The 16,966-nt window shown below is 39.4% G+C and overlaps 1 protein-coding gene across 1 annotated transcript in view; it reads right to left on the bottom strand.

Moving 5' to 3' along the window:
- Positions 1 to 16,966, bottom strand: part of psmd2 (proteasome 26S subunit ubiquitin receptor, non-ATPase 2) — an 80,461-nt gene that overhangs the window by 62,174 nt on the left and 1,321 nt on the right. Inside the window, exons 2-7 of the mRNA XM_043702323.2 lie at positions 6,600 to 6,656; positions 6,049 to 6,213; positions 4,800 to 4,921; positions 3,259 to 3,483; positions 2,011 to 2,169; positions 1,279 to 1,423 (exon numbers count right to left, since the gene is read on the bottom strand). Of these exons, the coding sequence (XP_043558258.1) occupies positions 1,279 to 1,423; positions 2,011 to 2,169; positions 3,259 to 3,483; positions 4,800 to 4,921; positions 6,049 to 6,213; positions 6,600 to 6,656 (873 nt within the window). The remainder of the gene's footprint in view (positions 1 to 1,278; positions 1,424 to 2,010; positions 2,170 to 3,258; positions 3,484 to 4,799; positions 4,922 to 6,048; positions 6,214 to 6,599; positions 6,657 to 16,966) is intronic.

Genomic DNA, 16,966 nt, shown 5'->3' with positions numbered 1-16,966 from the left:
GTCTGTTGAAGGTCATCTCTGCCTGGCACTTATGGGCACAAAAGCAACTTATCATTCATCAGTCCAAATCTGAATGTTATCATGGTTTTGCCACATACTTATATGGACTATTTCAGTATATGAGAGATTATAAATAGTGCTAAACATTATGCAATTAGTGAATATACTCACTTCTGATCTTACGATATAGGAATAGTTGAAACTCTTGTGGCTTTGTCCTGAGACTGAAGAAATTGACCTTCAACAACTACAACCATCATCCTTTGTACTATGTTTGAGTCCAACCAGAAGGTCTTCTCCCTCCATTCACACTGACCTCAGTTTTGCCAGAAGCCTTTGGTGTCACAATCAGTCAAATGCTCCCTTGACATCAAGGATAGTCATTTTCATTCCACCACTTGAGGTTCAGCTCTTTTGTCCATGTTTGGACCAATGCTGTAATGAAGTTAGGAGCTGAGTGGCTCCGGTGAAATCCAAACTGAGAGCTAGCGAGCAGGCAAATGTTAATTAAGTGTTGCTTGATAGCACCGACAGCAACCCTTTCTATCAATCTGCAGATGAATGAGACTAGACTAATGGGTCAGCACCATTGTTGGAATGTTACCTTTGTAGCACATTCAGCTATTTCTGATAACACATGAAGCAAATCAAATTAGTTCACTGGCATCTATGATGTTGGAGTGTTTAAGAGGAGTGACAGATAGGTCATCCACTTAGGCAAATACTTCAGCCTCATCTTTTGTAAAGATGTGGAAGGCTTGCACATCACTGAGGAACAATCTTTTCAATAAAGGTAACTGCAGTTCAGTCCACCACAGATGTTTATGATTTCTCTTATCCATCACTGCATCTAACTACATAGCAAGTTTCTAAGGGCTTGCCTGTGAATTTCCTCCTTAATTGAGAGATTAGCATTCATTGACCAGGGCCCCTCACTGTCAGCACACTCATTCATGGTACTGTAATTCACTATTCTCTTTAAAAGGTCTTCGGCACTTTATCCAAATAACCCTCAACTTCGCAGCTATCACCATATACCATCAATTAAATGATTCAGTCTTGCATGCACACTACATCAAAGTCAGTTGGACGTCAGCCACAATACAGTAACTGCTTTTCTGTCAAACTGTAGCTCCACAAGGAGAAAATGTTTTCTACAAGGATTTAATATTTCACATTTGTTTAAGTTCAACATGGCACCAATTAAAGACACTGCAGAACTTATTTTTGACATCAGATTTTAAATAGATGCATTTGCCAAATTAAAATGTGGTTTACCTCTCGTGCAAGGGCCAAGAAGTTGCTGTTCAATTGAACATTTGACATTATCTCTGTCAGATCTTCATAGTCCTCCACATCCTCATTTAGCTCTAAGAACACACCATGGCGACCCAACATAAATGCTACCTGCTTTTGAATAACACTGTAAATCAAGATAAATGAACAATATTAAACTACATTAAACTGCACAAGATTCATTACGAGTGGACAAGTTGGATACAAAATTAACTTGATCATAGAAAGTACAGAGGATTGTGGAGGGGCGTGTTTCTGACTGGAGGTTTGTGACTAGTGGTGCTCCAACAAGCATCAGTATTAGGATCTCTGTTGTTTATACAATGTTTAAATGATTTGGATGAAAATATAGTTGGTGCGATTGGTAAGTACAACACAAAAATTGATGGAGTTGTGGACAGTGGGAAAATTTATAAAAGGATACAGCAGGATTTGGATAGTTGGAAAATTGGTGGAGAAATGGCAGATGGCGTATTACTCAATTATAATCAACATGAAAAAGTAAAGTCATTAGGATAAAATACTTGAAAAATACAAACGTAGAGAATCATAGCTTATCAAAAATGAGTACTTTTAAAGTGAAAAGGAAAATATAAACAAATTTGTTAATAGAGAAAGGATCAGCTGACAGTGAAAAGTGCAACTTCCCAGTTTATATACAACCATCCACACTTTAATAATTAATCAAACATAAACGGATTTAAAATAACATACACATCTTTACAGGAAGTAAAAATATCTTCAACTAATTCCATGTCATTTAACATCAGTGCAAGACGCAGAGCCTCAGGGTAGCGATTGAATTTTCGGAATATACTAAGAGCACATCGAAGCAATGCTGAATTCTCTGGTTCAGGAACATAACTGACGCAGCTAAAAAATTGAAGAAAAAAGCTACTTGAAGGACAAGTTTGAAATCAATACACAAAAAAAACCATGTTCAAAGTTCAAATATTCAACCACAAGGTCTCATTTTGCAAACTCAGTAAAAGACCGTATAATTTGTAACAAAAAATTTCAGTACATTCTTTACACAAACATGTTCAATTTATAAAAGAAATAATGATGGTATATGTAATACAATCAAGTACAACAAAAAAGTGAACACAAATTGGTAAAACCTAAAGTGTGAGATAAACAATTCTTAATGGGTTGACCTAAAATTTAGTGATGCAACATATGCTGCATCGATTTCTTGTGTTTAAGTTCCTATCCATCCATTCAAAGAGAGCTGCATATGCACATGAAACTGAATTTCTTAACGATCTGGGAGAGAAACCACTTGGTTTATAATTTGTCATAGATATATAAATTGTAAATAGAAAGTCAAGATGAAATGCTATCTGCAAGGGAAAGGAAACTAGAAATTGGGGGAAATAATCAAATTGGAGTCTTCGAATAATTAGTGCCCAAGTCCAAGTCACACGTGATCAATATAGTTCTTTGATTGGCAATTGGGAAGTAGAGAAGTTAACTTGGTCTGGTACAGGAATTTCTTTAGATATTTTTAACAACCCTGTTCCAATGTATTAAATGCACACCTCTGGAGCAGGCGGGGCTTGAACCTGGGCCGTCTGCTAAAAAATAGAGACACTACCAATGTGCCTCAAAACCCTCTAGATATTTGTTGTAGGATTGACGAGGGGGCTGCAACACACATAACTGAGATGTCTCCTTATTGGCTGAATGGCAGTGACAAGTTTGTACTGATTAATAAGATAAATGTTTACAGGAAGGACATAAGAATTAATAGAAGGTACCAAGTGAAAATTTTATACAACATGTTGAAACAAATTTTATTTGAACACCTTTGATCCCATTGAAGAATCAATCATCATTCCAATAAGGCAAAAGCTAAAACATATTGAGCAAATTCAGGGTATATCTAAAGCTGTACATAGGATAACTTACAACTAATATGATAATTCATCTTGTAACAGTTTCAGAATCATGACAACATACCTTGTTAAATACAAGCAGACTTTAGAATATGCATTTTCATCGATATAATCTTCCAGCATATTGAGATGTTCAATCTCCATGAGGAGGTCACAAGCTTCATGCTCAGCATTATGAGCCATATTATAAGGAACTACCTCTTTTACCAGAGTGAGCAGTATTTCATGCTGAGCCTTATCATTTTCATCTAACTCCTGCCACTCTTTTGCAACCTCACCTGCCAGATGCCTAGAAAAAGAAAACAACATTAAACCAAAACACTTATCAAGCAAACCATCTGACCACATTTATCAGAAATAACTATATACCTTTCCAAAACAAAAAACTTGTTCAATGACAGCATGAAGAAGCAAACATTTCCACTAATGAAAATAGACTTCCATCAAATCCAATACTATTGCATTAAAAAAGAGAGAATAAGCAAAATGACATGAAAGCTTGTCGAGATATGAATATCAATTGCAATTCAGCTGGTCAAATTGATTATATTACTTGCTATGCCACCCACAATCCTCAATGAATGTCATGTCTGTGGGCTGGACAATCTGACATCAACAGCACAAACGCAAGACAAATACTGAATCATCAGGAAGAGTAGATTGAAAACAAACAGGCAACAAAAAGTACAAGGAAGAGAGAAATAAGGAAAGGAACGCCAAGGAAGCCAAGAGAAAGCTGTTACACAAATATTGAAGTTATGAGCAAATAACACAGCCTAATTACATTATTTTTCTTCCCAGGCTACCCTCCTTAAGAATATGCCAACTTGAAAAATACATTTGCTCCAATTTTTGTATTTATTGTTAAAGCATAATTTATAATACTCAGTGCTCAATTAAAGATGATTGTCAGTACCCCTCCTTATCCTTATCATTTACAGAGTAGTGTCCCGGAAACCGTACAAGATCAAATGCCTTTCTCAAAGGGAGAGATGTGTCTACAGTTCTTTATGGACTATGGCTAAGTACTTATGTCAGCAATGTGAACATTGACACTCTACCATTTTATCCCGTAACCTGCAAAAGAAAACTCAAACAATTTCAATCCTGAAGTTCCCTCCCCTTCTTAAAACAGTTACATTTATGTAGCACATTTTCACAGCATCCAAATTATCCAAAGATTTTGGTTATGATCTATCATGAAGAATGATTGTCCTTTGTTTACAAGGCAAATATCATAGCAATTTTGCACATCAATAAATCAAGTGAATAATGACTTAAGAAAAATGCATTTACAAACATTTAAATAGCAAACAAAGCAGTCTTGTCCTATCAGGTTATAATAATTATGTACAGGAGGAAATTTATCTCAAGTTACACTGTTATTAAGCAGTTTGTTTTAACTTTAGCTTTTCAGAATAACAGTTTTGTCCCAAAATCATTAGCTAATTGCACAAGATTAAAATTAAGTTGGAATTATTAGTTTAGCTGCATTCATACAACACATACCTTTCAAAATAATTTATGCTTTTTGACAAACAATTATATATAATATCAACATGAAAAACATACATTAGTAGCCTTTACAACAGTGGTAAAACACACCTGACATATTCATGTCCCCATGAAGCAAGTTCTTCCTGAGATCCCTGAAGCCTATATTTCAGACATTCCCGGTCTCCACTCATCGTCATGGCTAACACTGACACAATGTCAGCACAAAATCGCTGCAAGAGAAAAAGTGCTCCCACTTTATTTAACATTCTGACGTTCCTTTGCAATTTATAATTCAAATTGTTCCATGAATGACAGAGGGATAGAAGTTTTGGAAAATGTTATTTCAATTTACAGAATATAATGTATTAATGTTTTATTTCTAACAAGGTAGATTCTACAGAACCTTAATACAATTTCTACATTGGTTGTATTAGGAAGCATAGATACACTTAATGTTGTTTAACTTAGAAATTACAAAATCACAATCAGAATTAAACTCCCTATTTTTTTAAAAAACCCAAATTATGTTTTCTCCCGCCATGTACTGCATGCTCAATTAATGCAATTGATCCCATGGACGGTACTATTCATCCACACGCTTATATCATCTACCTGGTTATTGACTCCACTAACCTCTCCATACCCTTCTAAAGTATTTCTCAGGTTTACAAATCTGCTACTTCACCTTTTACTCAAGTCTAAACATTCTACATGCACACAAAACAAAAGCAAACCACCATAGATTCAAGTATTGAATATTATTGTAAAGCTTTAGGAATAATTAAGCTAAATTACTATGAAACATTCAAAACTGAGCACTGACAAAAACAATAAGTGAAATATTGACTTCTACAATTGCTGTTAGAACTACTGAATTTCTCCACAAGTTTTAAGTTGTGTTTTTGCATTTGAGGGAGTATTCTGAGCTCTGGAAAAAGTAGGAATAGGATCTCTGTAATATAAGAGCAATGGAGAGAAATGAGAATGATGTAAACTGTTAGCAATCAGATCAGTATTTTGGACAAATATATTACAACACTGAGAAATGCAGTATCATCTGAATTACTTTACTACTGCATTCAGACAGTCTGTGGATGGACTAACTAGACCACAGCAGGATAGGTGAATTCACCTCTCAAATTTAAAATCACAAAAAATGTAATCGCATGGGCGATCAAGCTTAACTAATTTAATGCTGCGCTTTGAAATTATATTTCAAATGGTTACATCATAGGAGACAATTACAACACATGCAACCTGTGACACTTAAGTACAATAAACACGATACTCAAACACTGGAAATATCTTCTATATTATTTCAACAAACAAAATGTGACATTATTGCACAAAGGGTTACCTTATTTTCTCCTGGTGGCATTTTTTCATAGATTTCTTTAAGCTTTTCATAATGTGGTCGAAGGAATTTAAGTGGTTTAGGGACAGATGTCATGGACGTTGTGGATGAACGAATCTGCCTCCTGAGCTCCTCCAGAGCTGCCCGATAAAGTTTTGAGTCTGATTCCTAGTAAGAAGTTAAAAAATTGTCCTAGTTTAGGAGGGGGAGTTATAGCAAGTGTTATTTTAAACTATAGCTTATACTTTTACTCAAGGTGACTTCTATCTCAAGTTGCAAAATACACATGACAAATTCAGTGAAATTAAAGTATCAAAAACTTTAATAGTAACCAGAGTACAAAGAAACATTTAACAGGATTACTTGGTGAATAAAGGAATTTTTGTTTACAAATTTCAGCAAAACATTATACTATGATAGATCTTTGCACACTTGCCTCCAAAGGTAGTTATTAAAAACTTTACCATCAGGCATTTAAAGCTGGAAAAATGGGCATACAATTCACTATTAGGGAACAAACAGAGGCAAAAGGGGACAAAGTAAAAGTGACTTACACTCAGCCTTTCTACAAGCATCTCTAGCTCGTCCTGTAGCTGCTTATCTTCGTCAGACTGAAAAGAAATTAAATCAAGAAAGGAGAGCTTGGATGCAAATGTTTTCATGGCGGTAAAATTGACATATAAAAGACCATACATTGGATGTATTTCAAAGAAACAGTTAAGATAGAAAGACGAAATTCATAGTGGAACTTCATAACGTTTACAGCGTATTTACTTAAGATATTCTAAATGCTAGTAGAACAGAATAGATAGCAACTGTTATCCCATTTCTGAAGAGCTGAGTTAAAACAAATGTTACAATGTGGTGTGAGCTTGCTTCACTTTAAATGGATTTGCAATATTGTATTCACTCTACAATATTGCCTGTGCAACTGCGAACTTGCAATTTGCAATAGCTTAAATGTGCTTTTTTGCTTGTTTATTATACCTTCCTTACTCCCACCCATCTCAATGAAAAGCTCTGTCCAAAAAAGGCATTATAGCGCAATACTAAAAGGTCCTCAAGGTCTTTTTCTTGAATGTTAATTTAACCCGTCTCTTCTGCCTTTTCATTTAAGATTGGTGTCCAGCCAGAGATCACATTTCTTTCGTGCTTCTTGTGCAAAGTGATATTATTTGTATGATGTCATATGACTGTTGAGGATGAGAAAAGTGTTTGTTCCCTCATGTGGTTTAGCTGTGACATTACACATCAATGACTTGTATTTTGGACCATCTCTCAGACTGATGAGCCCTTGCATATCAGTATTACAAAGACTACACTAAAGACAACTGTACTCTTGGGACTATAAATAAAGTTTAAAAGCCATTCAAATATCCTTTTTTTTTCTCCACAAAATGGCATAGTTCTCTAGGGTTTGAGGTAGCAACCCACAACCTCGCGGTCTTCAGTTTAAATACATGGCACGGATGTCCCACAACAATGATTGAAGTAAACATCTGAGCACAACAAGTGATGTGCTAATGATCCTTGACGTGGAGGTGTGGGGTTTGGACTGAGTTGACAAAGTTAAAAATCACACAACACCGGGTTATAGTCCAACAGGTTTATTTGGAAGCATTAGCTTTTTAAGCACTGCTTCATCAGGTAGCTGTAGAGCAGGATCATAAGACACAGAATTTATAACAAAAGATTCGTGTCATGCAACTGAATGATATATTGAACAAACCCAGATTGCTGCTAAGAATGGGTTGCAGGTTTCAGTTCATTAATATGTAAATCCCAGAACTTCTTTCAAGTCACATTTTCGAGATACCTTCTTTTTATAAAAACTAAAGTTGACATCTCAGCTCAGACAATGCTTTAAAGTGTGAAGTTAGAGTCTGTCTGTATCCTGCATTGAATCTGCAGGCAGTCAATCCATGTAACATTTTATAAATTCCTACTTCAGAAACAGAACCAGTCTGACTCAAGACTGGGATACAGACAGACTCTAACCCCACACCTTTAATGCATTGTCTGAGTGGAGATGTCACTTTTTTAAAATAAAACCTTAAGTTATCTCGAAAATGTGACTTGATAGAAGTTCTGGGATTTACATATTAATGAACCGAAACCTGAAACCCATTCTAAAAGATGAAACATTTAACAGCAATCTAGGTTTGTTCAATGTATCATTTCAGTTGCATGACACTGTAATCTTTTGCTATAAATTGCATCTTATGATCCTGCTCCACAGCTAGTTGATGAAGGAACAGCCGTCCAAAAGCTAGTGCTTCTAAATGAACCTGTTGGACTCTAAGCTGATTGTATGATTTCTAATTATCCTTGCTTTTATCGGAAAATAAAGAAACATCACAGAAGTGAGTCTCCAAATACATTAATCATTTCAACTACTAGAATCAAAAAGGAGCAACACGGTGGCTCAGTGGTTAGCACTGCTGCCTCACAGCACCAGGGACCCATGTTTGATTCCAGCCTTGGCAACTGTCTGCGTGGAGTTTGCATATTCTCTGTGTCTGCGTGGGTTTCCTCGGGGTGCTCGGGTTTCCTTCCACTGTCCAAAGATGTGCAGGTCAGGTGAATTGGCCATTCTAAATTGCCTGTAGTGTTAGGTGCATTACTCAGAGGGAAATGGGTCTGGGTGGGTTACTCTTTGGAGGATCAGTGTGGACTTGTTGGGCCAAAGGGCCTGTTTTCACAGTGTAGGGAATCTAATCCTCTAATCACCTTAATACAATTTGGATTTTTTTTGTAGAAATTATACTTCTTTGGATTTAGTTTACTATGGGACACATGAAAAGGGTAGATTATAACATGAGTGACGTTCAATGAAAACATTGCACAACATTCTAACAAAATGCAGAGTAATGCTGAGCACGCCAAAGATATAAAAAATAACATCTGGAGAGAAAGAATATTTACAATTAATGTCTTATATTTTCAGTTTTAACTGACTTTCAGCATTCAGACATCGATGGAAACACAATTTAAAATGGACCGGAGGAGAAAATGAATTAGCAAGAGGATAAAGCCAAGTCTAGTGCATGCAATACCCAGTCTTCACAGCAGAAGAGACTAACAGCAGAAGAGACTAACAGCATCCCAAATATCCAAAGGAGAAGAGGAGGAAAGAAAATAAATACAATGGTATCACTGGAGGAAATGTGCTATGGAAAGTAATGGGGCTATAAAGACTGATAAATATCCTGGACCTGATGTGATGCACCCTTAAATGTTAAAGGAAGTAGCTTTTGAGGTAGTGGATACATTGGTATTAATCTTCAAGGAATCCTTAGATTCTGGAAAAGTCCCAAAGGATTGGAAAATTGCCAATGCAACACCTTCATTTAATGAGGGAACGAGACAAATAAAAAGGTATCGACAGGCCAGTTAGCTTAACAACTGTTACTAAGAAAATGTTAAAGTCTATTATAAAGGATGTAATATCAAAGCATTCAGAAATACATAATATAGTCAACCTGGCTTCACGAAGGAAAAATTATGCCTGACAAATTTACAAGATTTCTTTGAGGAAGTAACAAAGCAGGATAGATAAAGGGGAAGCAGTGGATATATTTGAATTTTCAGAAGGCATTTGATGAGGTGCTACACAGGCTACTTCAGAAGAGCCCAAGATGCTGGAGGTAGTATACTGGGGACGGGTGGCCTAGTGGTATTATCAACCGACTATTAATTCAGAAACCCAGAATAATGTTCTGGGGGCCCAGGTTTGAATCCCATCACGGCAGATGGTGGAATTTGATTTCAATTTTAAAAAAACTGGAATTAAGAATCGACAATGAAACCATTGTCAATTGTCAGAAACACCTATCTGGTTCACTGATTCCTGTAAGACATCCTTACCTGGTCTGGCCAACATGTCTCACTTGGGACATGCCTGTGTAGTAACAGGCTCGGTTTGCCACTGACACGGCCTGGCTTTCGCACTTGTGAAGCGGGCACAGGCAATGTCTGAAGTCCCAGGTTAGGTGAACGGGCGAAAGTCTGGCAATGCAGTCCAATGTGGACAAATGTAAAATTGCCTGTTTGGTGTGAAAGTGTGAATTAGAAAAGGGCTTTATCTAAACACAGAGATCCAGACCTCTGAAGTACAGAGGGATCCTGGGCATGAATCGCAAACAAATCATCAGGAGAGCTGATGGGGTATAATCGTTTTTTTGAAGGCGGACTGAATGTAGAAGTAAGCTGTTTCAGTTAAACAGGGCACTGGCAGGACCACACCTGGAGTGTTGTGTGCAGCGGTGGTCTCCTTAGTTAAGGGTCTGGAGAGATAAGGGCCCGTGCTGGCAAGTGGGACTAGATTAGGTTCAGATATCTGGTCAGTATGGATGAAATGGGCTGAAGGGTCTATTTCCATGCTGTACATCTCCATGACTCTAAGTCACAACAAAGAAATGAAACCAGACAGACCACCTGGCATTGACCTGGGAACCGGAGAGGAAAACAGCAAAAACATAAAAACCCCGTCAGCTATGCAAAGTCCTCCTTATCAACATCTGGGGGCTAGTGCCAAAATTGGGAGAACAGTCTCACAGTCTCAAGCAATAGCCTGACATAATGATTCTGACAGAATCATACCTTACAGATTACACCACAGACGCCACCATTACCATCCCTGGACATGTCCTATCCCACCAACAGGACAAACCTAGCAGAGGTGGTGGCACAGTGGTATACAGTCGGGAGGGAGGTTACCTGAGCATCCTTGACATTGACTCCAGACCCCAAGTAGTCTCATGGCTTCAGATTAAACACAGGCAAGGAAACCTCTTACTGGTCATCATGCACCGTCCTCCATCAACTCATGAATCAGTACTCCTCCATGTTGAACAACACTTGGAGGAAACATGGAGGGTGGCAAGGGCACAAAATATACTCTGGGTGGGGGATTTCAATGTGCACCGCCAAGAGTGGCTCAGTGGCAGCATTACTGATCGAGCTGGTTGGGTCTGAAAGGATATAACTGGGTCAGCAGCAGGTGGTGAAGGAACCAACAAGTGGAAAAACATACTTCATCTCATCCTTATTAACCTGCCTGCTGCAGAAGCATCTTTCCATGAAAGCATAGATAAAAGTGGAGATGAAATGTTACCTTCACATTGAGAATAACCTCCATCGTGTTGTGGGGTACTAACACAGTGCTACATGGGACAGACTTCGAACCGATCTAGTAGCTCAAGACTGGGCATCCGTGAGGCATTGTGGACCATCAACAGCAGCAGAACTGTACTCCAGCACAATCTTCAACCTCATGGTCTTGCATATCCCCAAATCAACCATTATGTAACATCAAGTCAGGGGTTCAATTGAGAGTGCAGGAGGGCATGCTAGTAGCAGCATCAGGCATACCTAAAAATTAGGTGTCAACCTGGTGAAGCTACCAAACAGAACTACTTGTGTGCCAAACGGCATAAACAGCAAGAGACAGGCAGAGGTAAGCAATCTCACAACCAACGGATCAGATCTAAGCTCTGCAGTCCTTCCACATCCAGTCGTGCATGGTAGTGGACAATTAAACAACTCACAGGAGGAGGCAGCTCCACAAATACCCCCATATTCAATGATGAAGAAGCCCAGCACATCAGTGCAAAAGATAAGGCTGATGCATTTACAACAATCTTCAGTCAGAAATGCTGAGTGAAATATCCATCTTGGGCTACTCCAGTGGTCCCTACCATCACAGATAGCAGTTTCCAGTCAATTCGATTCACCCCATGCAATATCAAGAAACGGTTGAAGTCACTGGATACTACAAAGGCCATGGGCCCTGATAAACATTCCGGCAATTGTACTGAAGACATGCGCTCCAGAACTAGTGGCTCCTCTAGCTAAGCTCTTCTAGTGCAGTTACAACACTGGCATCTACCCAACATAGTGGAAAATTGTCCAGGTATGTCCTCTACACAAAAAGCAGGACAAATCCAACCTAGCCAATTAACACCCATTAATCTACACTTCATCATCAGTAAAGTGATGGAAGGAGTCATCAACACTGCTGCCAAGCAGCACCTGCTCAGCGACACACTGTTTGGGTTTTGCCAGGATCACTCAGCTCCTGATCTCATTACAGCTTTGGTTCAAGCACAGACAAACAGCTGAATTCCAGAGGTGAGGTGAGTGTGACAGTCCTTGACATCAAGGCCACATTTGACCACGTAAGGCATCAAGGAGCCCTGGCAACACTGGAATTAATGGATATCAAGGGTAAACACTCCACTGGTTAGAGTCATACCTGGCACAAAGGAAGGTGGTTGTGGTTGTGGAGGGTCAGTCATCTCAGTTCCAGGACATCTCTGCAGGAGTCCCTCAGGGTAGTGTCCTAGGCCCAACAAATTTCAGTTGCTTCATCAATGACCTTTCCTCTGTCATAAAGTGATAAGTGGGGACGTTCGCTGATGATTGCACAGTGTTCAGCAACATTCGCAACTCCTCAGATTCTGAAGGAGTCCATGCTCAAATGCAACAAGATCTGGACAATATCCAAGCTTGGGCAGACAAGTAGCAAGTAACATTCACACCACACAAATGCCAAACAATGACCATCACCAATAAGAGACACTCTAACCAACGCCCTTGATATTCGATGGTATTACCATCACTGAATCCCCCACTGTCAATATCCTAGGAATTACCATTTACTCAGCTGGACTCACCACATAAACACAGTGGCTACAAGAGCAGGTCAGAAACTAGGGATATTGCGACGAGTAACTCACCTCCTGACACCCCAAGGTCTACCCATCATCTGCAAGGCACAAGTCAGGAATGTGATGGAATACTCCCTACGTGCCTGGATGGTTGCAGCTCCAACAACAATCAAGAAGCTTGACACCATCCAAGTCAAAGCAACCCACTTGACGGGCACATCTACAAACATTCAATCGCTCCACCAATGGCGTTCACCAGCAGTAGTGTGTACTATCTATAAGAAATTCACCAAAGATCCTTAGACAGCATCTTCCAGACCCACGACCACTTCAATCTAGAAGGACAAGGGCAGCAGATATTTGGGAACACCACCACTTGCAAGTTCCCCTCCAAGCCTCTCACCACTCTGGAAATATATCACCATTCCTTCACAGTCATTGAGTCAAAATCCTGGAATTCCCTCCCTACCAACATTGTGGGTCAACCCACAGCAAGTGTCTTGTGGTGATCAAAAAGGCAGCTCACCATCATCTTCTCAAGGGCAAATAGGGATGGGCCATTATGACTGGCCAGCCAGTGACACCCAAGCTTTACAAATGAATTTTTAAAAATATTGACATGCGTAGAGAATAGGTTGAGGAGTAGGGATAATGGGGGCATTTTCAGGTTGACAACTTGTAATATTGTGGGCAGCACGGTGGCACAGTGGTTAGCACTGCTGCTTCACAGCGCCAGAGACCTGGGTTCAATTCCCGCCTCAGGCGACTGACTGTCTGGAGTTTGCACATTCTCCCAGTGTCTGTGTGGGTTTCCTCCGGTTTCCTCCCACAGTCCAAAAATGTGCAGGTTAAGTGAATTAGCCATCCTAAATTGGCCGTAGTGTTAGGTGAAGGGGTAAATGTAGGGGAGTGGGTCTGGGTGGGTTACGCGTCGGTGTGGACTTGTTGGGCCGGAGGACCTGTTTCCACACTAAGTAATCTAATCTAATCTAATCTAATCTAAACTAGTGGTGTGTCATAGGGATAAATACTGAGGCCACAATTATTTACAATGCATATTAACAGCTTGGATGAAGGAAGAGAATGTATTATAGCCAAGTTTGCCAATGACACAGAACTAGGCAGTGGTAAGAATGACACAGAATTTGCAACATGATACAGACACGCTAAGGAACTGGGCAAAAACTTGACAAATGGAATATAATGACAGAAATGAGAGGTTATACACTTTGGCAGGAATAGAGGAGCTCAATATTATTTAAACAGACGAGATTGCACAAAGCTCAGAACAGAGGGATTTGGGCATACTTGTCCATGATACACAAAAAACCAGCACAAAAAACTTTCACCAGGTAAAAAGAATATGTCAATGGAATGGTGGCCTTTATTTCAAAGGGTATATAGCATAAAAGTAGGGAATTTTGCTACAGTCAGGAATACTGTAAAGAGGTTTAGGTACCTTATCTCAGGAAAGATATACCAGCATTAGAGACAGTCCAGAGAAAGTTGACTAGGCTGCTACCAGGTAGAGTGGGACTGTCTTATGAAAAAGGTTAAATAGATTGAGTCTGTACTCACTGGAATATAGAAGACTGAGAGGAAACCTTACTGAAACATAAAAGATTCTTAAAGAATTGATGGAGTACATGTGGAATAATTGTTTCCCCTTGTGGAAGAATCTAAGACCAGACAGCATTATCTCTGAATAAGGGTCATACATTTAAGACGGATGAGAGGAAGAGGGTTGCTGAACCTGGATCATTCAGTGTTTTCAAGACTGAAGTAGACAGATTTTAAATCAGTTAGGGAATCAAGTGTTATGGGGAAAAGGTAGGAAAATAGAGTTGTGGATTATCAGACCTACTATAACCTTAATTGAATGGCACAGTAGAGCTGACAGACACTTTGGTCAGCATGGACCAATGTGGGCCGTGCTGTAGGACGCTATGACGGGCTGAAAGGCTAATTTCTGTTCCTGTGTTTTATGGTCTCACGTCTTTAGTCCAAAATGTGTTTTTAAGTTAGCTCAAAATGTCAATAATATCAGCACATCAGATTCAAACTACTCAAGAGCTAAAGTTTTATGGATAAGCTCATTTGCATGGCAACCAATTTATTAAACTTGCAGAGGATATAGGAAATATGACACTTAAATGGCAACAAAAAGCACTGAGAAAGCATTAAGGCAGTTTTAGACTACACGCTAGTCAATAAGTGCTGCCTTGAAATTTAGTTCAATGTTCAGACAGCACATTTAGGAATCAAAGTCATATACAATCAAGGCTATTCTGTCAGTCATGTCATTTTGCTTTCAAAACCTGTCCAATTTCGTCACCTGCCCATTTTTTCTCTATTAGTACAGAAAGTTTTGAACGTTCCTATAGACTCCAATTTGACATTTTTGGATACTGCATTCAAGAATCTTAGCTACCTTCTTTGGGGGAAAAATCTTTAATTTGTCTAGTCCTTTTGCCTATGATCTTTGATAATCAATTAACTGTCAGAGGCTTTGTTTTATCCTACTGCTAAAAGCATTCATCAGGTCTCTCATTAATGTAGCCAGCACTCAGAAGAACAAACCTAGTTTTTCCGATCTCTTCAACTAGTCCAAAGTTGATCGCCCCCTCCATCAACCTGGTAAACCTCTCAAGTCCATCAGATCCTTCCAAGAGTGGTACTCAGAATTGCATACAGATGAGCACAAAATATTTAGCATAAATGAAGTTCCTCTGCTACTGACCCCCATAAAGTGGTCCCATTCTGAGTATAGTTCCTGTGCTGTTTCTCTCAAGGTATAATACTTCACACAAATTTGCTTTATTTGCCTTCCTGAAGAAGGGCTCATGCCCGAAAAGTCGATTCTCCTGCTCCTTGGATGCTGCCTGACCTGCTGCACTTTTCCAGCAACACATTTTCAGCTCTGATCTCCAGCATCTGCAGTCCTCACTTTCTCCTTTATTTGACATGTGCCAACCTATTTCTCAGATTTCAAAATATCTCCACAACGTACTGTTATCATTTTCACTATTTACCATACAGCCAAATTTTGTATAATTCACAAACTTTAAAATTTTATGGGAAAGTACTGTTGATTTTGTTATTCAGGATGGTAATGGAAAGAACTTGTGGTAGTGAACCAAAACTCGTTTTACATTATACAGCCAATTTCTGACACCACACTATAAAGCAAATATGACAAGCTTGCTTTGGTTGGCATTTAGAGGCCTTTTTAAAAATGTGTACGTTTCAGGCAAATCTGACAAGTTCATACTCAAACTCCCAGTTGTTCTTAAGCTAGATAATATTTTGGCATTAACTATGCAATATGAAAATCTGCATTATACAGTTCATATCATATCTTAACGCAACAATTCCCAAACTTGGGTAAACTGAAATGACTAGGCAGAAGTGGGTACTGCAGATGCTGGAGATAACAGTCAAAATTAGAATGGTGCTGGAAAAGCACAGCAGGTCAGGCAGAATCCGAGGAGCAGGAAAACTGATGTTTCGGGCAAAAGCCCTTCATCAGGAATCTGAACTGATTGTCTAAACTGAAACGACAACTAGAATGACAAACTTTCTGTCCTTCGAGGCTGTCTCCTCTTTGTCCAGCTTAACTTCCAATTATGAGACTGTTCTGATTCGCTAAAATCATTTAAAAGATCAGGTGTGGCTTCTAGACTAATTCATGTTGGGGAGAGGGGATTATGATGAGTGTGTGGTAGTGGTTGTGTAGGATTGATAAAAGTGATGGCGCCATGGTTTGGTAACCTTAATACTTTTCCATAAAAAATACAAGTGACAATAAATGAGTAAACTATTCTGAACTGGGGATTGGTGGGGATGCGTTACAATATTCTGTCAATGGGGAGCATGGAGAAGTTGGCCAAAAAGCCAGTTCCAAAACTGTACAACCCAGATGGCCTCCTTCTTCAAGGACCGCAATTTCCCGCCAGACGTAGTTGACGATGCCCTCCACCGCATCTCTTCCACTTCCCGCTCCTCCGCCCTGCCCCTCCAACCGCCACCAGGACAGAACCCCACTGGTCCTCACCTACCACCCCACCAACCTCCATGTACAACGTCATTTCCGCCACCTCCAAACGGACCCCACCACCAGGGATATATTTCCCTCCCCTCCCCTCCCCTATCAGCGTTCCGAAAAGACCACTCCCTCTGTGACTCCCTCGTCAGGTCCACACCCCCCACCAACCCAACCTCCACTCCCGGCACCTTCCCCTGCAACCGCA

This window comes from Chiloscyllium plagiosum, unplaced genomic scaffold (genome assembly GCF_037043375.1).
Source record: "Chiloscyllium plagiosum isolate Xiang-an unplaced genomic scaffold, Cpla_swu_hap1 HiC_scaffold_13, whole genome shotgun sequence".
Lineage (NCBI taxonomy): Eukaryota > Metazoa > Chordata > Chondrichthyes > Orectolobiformes > Hemiscylliidae > Chiloscyllium > Chiloscyllium plagiosum.
The sequence above is the reverse complement of the archived record's forward strand: the minus strand, read 5'-3'. Positions and strand labels throughout refer to the sequence as shown.